The 8,461-nt window shown below is 32.1% G+C and overlaps 1 protein-coding gene across 5 annotated transcripts in view; it reads left to right on the forward strand.

Moving 5' to 3' along the window:
• The window catches only part of LOC128672307 (angiotensin-converting enzyme-like protein Ace3), a 149,807-nt gene extending 143,245 nt beyond the window's left edge, over nt 1-6,562 (forward strand). For all 5 annotated transcript variants that reach the window (XM_053749360.2, XM_053749363.2, XM_053749362.2 and 2 more), the window contains 6 exons: nt 1,974-2,071; nt 2,608-2,896; nt 3,606-3,762; nt 3,998-4,174; nt 4,529-4,642; nt 4,856-6,562. In XM_053749360.2, the coding sequence (XP_053605335.1) occupies nt 1,974-2,071; nt 2,608-2,896; nt 3,606-3,762; nt 3,998-4,174; nt 4,529-4,642; nt 4,856-5,390 (1,370 nt within the window). In that variant the 3' untranslated portion in view covers nt 5,391-6,562. The remainder of the gene's footprint in view (nt 1-1,973; nt 2,072-2,607; nt 2,897-3,605; nt 3,763-3,997; nt 4,175-4,528; nt 4,643-4,855) is intronic.
• Nucleotides 6,563-8,461: the final 1,899 nt, after the last annotated feature.

Here is an 8,461-nt window from a genome sequence, read left to right on the forward strand (position 1 = left end):
AGATGCCGCAACCTCAATCTATATATATAAAACTCTTACGTTACTGACTGACTGACTGACTGACAGACAACGTACAGCCGAAACTAATGGGCGTAGAAAGCTGAAATTTGGTGTATAGGTTCCTAGAAAAGTGTAGGGGAGCACTAAGAAGAGATTTTCTGAAATTCCCACGGGAAACGGATTTTTACTCACAAACGAAGCTGTGGGCAAAAGGTCGGTATTTGTGTAAAAAAGAAAAAATCTAAGACATCATGGTAACAAACAGTGGCTGCCCTTTAGTGCCGGGTTCACACTATCGCCGAAATCGAACAGATGCCGACACGAACGCCTCAACATTACGTAGTTTTTATGAACGCAATTGCAAATTGATGTCATCTACTATTTCAAGTATTTTCTGTGTGCCCATTGGGGTCTTAATCATAAGTCATCTCTGACAAAATTGCCGTTTATTACATTCTGAGTGTGACATATTGCTACATTTTTCTACCGTCATAATGAAATGTGAAACGCAATAAAGGATTTAATTAATCTGAACCGAGTTTGCCATAGCTTTTGATTAGAAATCTCGTATTATGAAATTCCATAATGTAATAATGTACAAAACAAATGAAATACAGAGAAGGTTTTGGATTCGAAAACCGTCACATATAAAGAAAATAAGAAGATTATAAAAGAAAATAGAATTTTATATCCTACGTGACCGATACAATTTTACACATCACGTTTTCCAGAGCTTTACCGCTGTATGTCACTTGCTTGTGGTGTGGCTGCGAAAACACTATATTTAATTTTTCCGCTAGATAACATACAAGTTGTACTACACAGCTATTCTCGACTCTGTCCACTCCGTAAGAGATAAAAGTAGCAATAGTGTATAACTGTCTAATTTAATTTTACCTAATTAAATAGGTACTAGTTTATTTACACAAGTAAAGCTTTTATGGCAACAAGCAAGTAAAGCCTTGCGACAAGCTTTTATGGTCATATACATTGTGTATAATTAGGTTATAAGTTGATAGTTAAAATATTAAAGGAAAATTTTATTTTCTTCTTTTTCAAGCATTTAAATAAAAGCTTTTCTTAAAAATGTTTTTTTCTTTTAATTATATAAGTACAGATTCCAGAAACTGTGCTTTAAAAAAATATATAGAAAACCTCTCTACTTAAATATTGTTTCAAACTCTCAAGGTTAGACTTTGATAATACCTGAAATCTAGTGTGAAAACTTTTTTATTAACTTATTAGCCGTTGACAAATTTTTGGCACGGCCCTCTTACTTCGTGGCCACGCAGTAAGGCGATTTGCCAAAGGCGTAAAATATTTGGGGCATGATACTCCCGGGACACCTCCGAACGTTTTGTTGTTACAAAACTTCCCTAGATTCAACATAAGAACCTTAATATGGCGATAAAATCTCTTCAAGATTACCTTCTTAATAAACTCGAGTAAATGTTTTTATTTTCGTGGGTCAATACTTACATACATATGTTGTAAAACGGGCTTTATGATATGAACTTCTGCTTACGTTAATAATTCATAAAATTTTAGATATGTTACAAAAAAATACTAAAATGAAAAGAGAAGTGTGTGGTTAAAATCGTCCGCCTGTGACCGAAAACTCTCCGGTTCAAATCCTACTCGTGCCTCATGAGTTTGTATACCAATCTGACTCATGTATAGTAAATAATAGTAGTATGAGTCAATCTGTGTCATAGACCAAAGGGGGAAGGAAAACATTGTGAGGAACCCTGCTCACTGGTTGACAGTACACACCAATTAACTTCTTACCACTAAATGTTTGTAGTCGTAAAAGTTGTGTCAGATGACTTTAAGCGACTGGAATAAAATCTAACGAGTGTTAGCACTCGACAAGACACTCGAAAAGAAAGAATGAAACCATAACATTTGTACAACGGAGTTATTATGAATAAAAATAATTAATAGAATAAATGTTTTTTTTTTTCTTTTTATAGGATCTCTAAATGGAGATGATTGGTCCAATATAATTGAAAGTTTACTGCCAAAACATCCAGCTATATACCAGAAAATCCACGCCAACATCCAACTAAAGGTACGCTTAGCATAAATTAATCTGAACCCTGCAATATCCTTTAACAGAGGTAATATTACCTACCAACGCTATACTGTATAACGCTAGAGATAAGAAATGAAATATTCATTATCATAATAATTCAGATATACCTATTCTGATTACTTAAATTCTATTGCATTATTTAAATGGTTGGGTCTATTACCAAGTAATGAAACCAATAGGTACTTGCAATGGTAAACTTTGTACCTTATAATTATTTTATTATTGTACTAGCTTGTACCCGTGGCTTCGCCCGCGTGAATTTTCCTACTAAACATACTAAAATCTCAGTTATTTTATCGCATATTCTGCAGGACTGGTAAAATTTAATTGATTCGCATCATCTCTCTTTAGTTCAATGTCCCGTTTCCCGCTCCGTTTTCTTCTGTGACTCGTCGCGTTTTCCGCAATATGTACCGTATTATTTTATTATTGAATCATAATTATTTTTTTCTACTTTAAATTGCAATCGACGAAATAATATCTTTAAATAATAGAGAAACATATTTTTACAGGATTTAGGAGGCGCAAAAGCATTTCGAGAAGCTGTAAAGTTGGTCGATGGTCTTGGGTTTGGAGAATTAGATACAGATATATGGACAAATTCTATTTTTAACGGGACATGTCCTACCACCATAGTTGATTGGTGTAAACCTAACAAAATGCTGGTTGTGACTTGCAAAGATGTAAGCATTGGCAACTACATTGACGCACACGAAGCTGCAATGAGGATAAAGTATAGAGAAATAGCCGCTTTGCATAGCAACAACACCTATATTTTAAGAGAAGCGCCTCGTTATTCCGGTGAGTTTTTGAAATTTATAACAACAACAATTATGAAACTTAAATGTCATTTATTTATTTACCTAAATACAGCGGTACACAATATGTATACGTGTTACAGTTTATAGATACAGAATAGTTTACAATATTATCTTCTGTGTAAACATTCCACCTGTGAACAACCTTACCTTATTCTATTGATCCAAATAGCCTAACATAACAAATTTCCTATAATAAAATCGAAACATTCATACGTCATCAAAGGTTCTGGATATTTAACAGTTAGCACTTTGGAGTCTGATCAAGTTGAAAATAAATAATTAAATAATGTGACATACTCGTAGAAATTAACGTGAGATTTGACTATCCGCCGCTAATTCTACTAATAAGGGATTCAGTTACCGTACCGTGACCGAGCAGACATGTTGCGTAGATCAAAAAATTTCGTAAGGAACAAATATCTGGCTGTGCCGTTCCTATTTAGTTCTAGCAGAAAGGGCAAATCATATTGTGAAGCATGATATGCGTACCAATAATCAGACAACTAAGGATGCCGACGACAGTGTAAAATGGAGACGAAAAATAGGAGAGCAGCGGTCCCTTGGTTCTGATGCCCAACGGCTGAGGAAAATCAGTAAAACGTTGAGATGACACTAGAGAGGTTCATTTACTGTACGAAATCTTTGAAATATGCCAATAATATTTGCTAATTATTATGATTTTATTCCAGCAATTTACGAAGCTATACCTGGATTCGTATCTCTTCTGTCTCTGAACCCTCATGCTCTGGATAGAAGTGGCCTGTTCCCGTTGCATGTATTCAACTACAATCCAAATCATCATCGACTTGTGCTCCAGTTGATTATGGCTTTGAGGGATTTACCAAAGTAAGATAAATCAATTTTAAAAATTTTATTCGCATCATTGTTATGCTTTGTTGGTTCTGTTTTCGATTTTGTAACAGTTGATACCTAATTTTATTCTACGATTTGTTTTTTCTTTCTACAATTATTTTGAAGAATAAAAGCAACATTTATACTTTTTTACTATAGGTACTCATTAGATTAAATACAATTTATTTTCTTGCAATGAAATTTGTTCATCATGTATCATTCGTTACAGATTAAATTATTACTTGGCAGCAGATGAATGGAGGTTGAAAGTTTTAATGGGAACAATTCCAGTATCTAAAGCAGTGAGCAGCTGGAGTGAATTCCGTAAAAACTTCTCGCTATTAGAAACATCAGATGTCGATTTACTAGGAGATTCTCACATACTTTTTAACAGACCATATATTGGGTGAGTTTCAAATCAAAATAAAAATATATATATTTATTAAAATAATATAATTAATAAATCAAACTTTTAATATTTTCGACTGTAAGTCAAAAATCAAAGATTTAGAAGACAAACAAACATGTTACTGATAGTGTTTAGAACTTGCTTGAAGATGATAATAATATATATATTTTTTCCGATTCTAACATTATTATACCTAGTTTTTGTCTCCCCATTCTGTTTACCCCTTATGAGACAAATATACATTATATAACATACAATATATTATATAATATTGTTTCTTTTTCTCTCTGCAAATTACTCTGCAGTTTTTGTTAATTGTAAATTAATATGGTACATTTAATTGCTTTTCAGAAAATTTATGGGTCTCATTTTGAAGTATCAAATCTATCAATCGTTCGCTGAAGAACTTAGCTCTGATGAATCTGACTTATTGCAACATGTAAATGAAAGTAGCAACCGACTTAGGTAAGATCCTTAATAATTAAGTTCTGATTTAGATGATATAAAATGTATATCAGTACTGTTTAATTAAATTAACTGGGAAATCTAAAACAACTGTTATGTGTAGTCAATCATAGCAGTCAATCCTATCAAACTTTGTAACGTATACGCCAGTGTGTAAGCTATAAATTTTTACTAAAGATGTGTAAATCAAACGTTTCTATTCGTTTATTTCAGTGATGTTATGATGCAAGGATATACCAACGATTGGACAGAAATGGTCAGCGAAGTGCTAGCTAAAAGAGAGAATGGACTTGAATATACTGGATTAACTGATTATTACCAACTTTTAGATGAATATTTAGATAAACAATTGGATCCATCTGATAAAGAAGAAGATGATTATAATGAAATTGTGAAAGAAACTACAGAAAACAATGCCATTCCACCGCCTCCATCAACGATCAAGCCAACTATTCACGAATTAGATGTAATTGAACCACCAGATGAATCTGAAAATATTGTTGATGTCGAAGATTCCCACTCAAAATATAGTGCCGAAACATCCACTGTTGGAGTTTTGGAAATCAAAAAACAACCACCAGTTGACGATACAAAGAATACTCAAGAAGCTTCATATAATACTTACTGGTGGATAGGAATAGTGGTCGCAATAATAATAATTGTGATATTAATAGCAATAATTGCAAGAAAACGTCACAACCACAGAAAACAACTGGAAAAACAGAGAAGAGAAAACACGCGTGCCTGATTTGAAGAATATCGGTTCTAGGAGCGGAACCGATATTATCTATTGAGAGAGAACTATAGTGAAACTGTGCCAATGCTGTGAGAAACACAGCAAAACAAGTGGAGTTTAGTGTTCATTCTAGTTTCTTTGTATACTCCTGATAATTATGTTAGACTGTGCTTTTACTTTGCATATTTATTTATTACTTTTTACACTGTGGTGCTCATTACGCGTTTGTTTATCATGTAGCTCATTAAATAACTATTTATATCCCTTTTTATAACTTCTTTTGGAACTGTAAGATACTAGATAGCGGAGATTGAATAAATATTTTTGTACATATCAGATTTGCAACATAGTATATAAAGATTGTTACCGACAGTGTCTATGATAGTTGTACAATGTACTTTATAGTTAGGATTAATATGCGGTGCCTTATGCGTTTCAATTTGTATTAAGTAAGATGCATAAATTTATGGGCTTAAAAATATAGCAAACAATCTTTAAGAATATTTTTTCCTTTAATTTTTTATTATTCTTACAAAAGATCAGAGTCTCTTTGTATCTCAATTATTCCGATTTTTAAGATAAGGATGAGGACTTTTTGTATAGATCTTGATATCTTTTAAGCTTTTTGTAAGTGAAGTTATAATTTGTACGTACGTTTGTAACCTTCCACGGATAAATGGATCTTATGGACAATTTTAATAATTAAGTACATTATTATAATCTGCTACTCATAAGCTATCAGATCAAAAATGCAAACACACAACTGTCTATAAGGTAATTATTATTATACGTCACAAAGTAAATTAATGGCTTCTATGTTTTATATTTTTTTTGTATGTAAAGCAATATTTTTAAGCCCAGTTTGATGAAAATCAAATAAAAGAATTGTATAAACATTTTAATGTAACTTTACAAAATCTCTATTTTCTCTGCTCTGAGTTATATTTCAGACCAATTTAAAAGGCATTTAGTTCGTCTAACGTTGCTTTGTTAAACATAGTTATTAATTAATATTTTTTAAATATCACAATAACCAAATATAGGATTTATATAATTTTGTTGTATGTTTATTTCATAATGAAATTTGTTGTTATTTTAATGGATTTTAAGTTTTACTGTCAGTAAAGCATGTCTTAGTGATGATTGTGTCAGAATCGAGAACAAAAATAAATGTTTGAAATTGTTGTTTTTGTTTTACTCATACAACTTTGTAATCGTTGTATTAATTTGTTGGTAATTATTATTTGCCAACATCTTCATAGATGTTGGCGTTAACGTTTTTAATATGTGTTTTCATAAACAGTCATTTATTCATATAAATGACTCTTTATGACAAGGACTCTGAGTTTAATGTCGATGGATAAAAATATTATGGTGTTATGATGACCTTAAGACAAAATTCGGCATAAAGACATAATAGAATAAAAGCTGCACACACTCCTAAACTGGTTACTAATTAATATAAAATAAAAAGTGACGTAGTCAGTCAAAAAAATGCTTTAGAGAAAACAATATCTGCACTGCAGTGTTGCCAGATGTCTAGTGAAAATCGTTTAAGTAAAACAACCGCTTTGGGACACATGCCTCTTACCAACGAGATTACGGTGTTTTGTTTAGGTTACAGAAATTTTACATTTTGGTTTAGGTCAACTGAGTACATTTTAATTTTCTGCTAATCGAATAAAATCGACCACAGATTTGTAGTAACTTTTCCGGGAACCATCCTGCTTGTCGGAATGAGGTCCGTAGTAGGAATACCTGAATGAATTATTCGATAATATACCAGATTTTTATTCATTATGATAATAATAAGACTTTATTAAATTGTAGTGCCATTGTTAAAATACACATGTTAAAAACTTATATATATCCTATAGGTAACCGTAGGTTAACGTCTAATTTTCTCTCCCTTTACAGATAAGCAACAGCTGTAATATATATTTTCTTTTACAATCATATTTATAAATAATATAAAGGCCAATAGAATCATCAATCACAAGCACAATTGAAGTAAAACTAATCTATTTACTGAACAAACGCTGACCGCTCAAAACGAACTATTCAGGGTTGTTTGTAGTCTATTGACCGTTCCAACATGATATACTATTAACGACCTTTTCTAGTTAGTAGATAACTTTATAATTGAAATGGCTATTGAAATATAATCAACTGGCTTCGATTTTGAAGACATAGCAAAGTAAAGTAATCAATATGAGATAGTACAGTCAAAAAACAAAATAAAATTTCAAACAGACAATATCACTTTTATAATTTCATAGTCAGGGTGTCCATATTCTGGAAAGTCAAGGAAGCTCAAGGTGGTCAGGAAAAGTCACTGAAATCGGAGGGCCACCTGGAAAGTATGGGAGAATAGAGATTTTTTGTGAAACAAATGAGAATTTTTTTGACCTATATCTTTTCTTGGAGTCAACCTGTCATGACTAGTCCAGTCATGACAGGTTGACTCCATTTTCTTATTTCTTATTTATTATGTTCCATGTTAGTTTTCTCACCTCATTACAAAAATGTTAAGGTGTCACACGCTGAGAATAAAACAGAAGGTTAAGAACATTTAACTTAATTATTATCCTATAAAAAAGGGAGCAAGCAGAAAACTTTCTTTTCTGGACAACCGCTAATGATTGTCGCTGACTTTTTTCGTTTCTCATTACACAGATTTCCCAAGTAATTTAGTTACTAAACTAAATTACTTGGGAAATCTGTGTAATGAGAAACGAAAAAAGTTCAACATAATACAAAAGCAAATGAAATGTATACAGGTGTAAAGGTCAATAAAACAGAATAAATGTAAGCAAAAACATTCGGGGCAGTGAGTCCAAAAACAAAACTCCCACAAAGAATTGCGAAAACTCAACAAGCCGTTGTTTTTATGTGGTCAGAATAAAGGGCGTATAAAGAAATAATAACTTTGTATTATCCTCGTCACAAATCAAACAGAGAATACAAATAAAACATTTTGGAATATGTTTAGAATGCCTTTCTTAAGAAAATCTATTTTACTAAGTTAGTCAACTTTAACGACCTGACGACCTCGGTGGCGCAGTGGTAAAGTGCTTGCCTCT

Source organism: Plodia interpunctella, chromosome 9 (genome assembly GCF_027563975.2).
Source record: "Plodia interpunctella isolate USDA-ARS_2022_Savannah chromosome 9, ilPloInte3.2, whole genome shotgun sequence".
Classification (NCBI taxonomy): Eukaryota; Metazoa; Arthropoda; class Insecta; order Lepidoptera; family Pyralidae; genus Plodia; species Plodia interpunctella.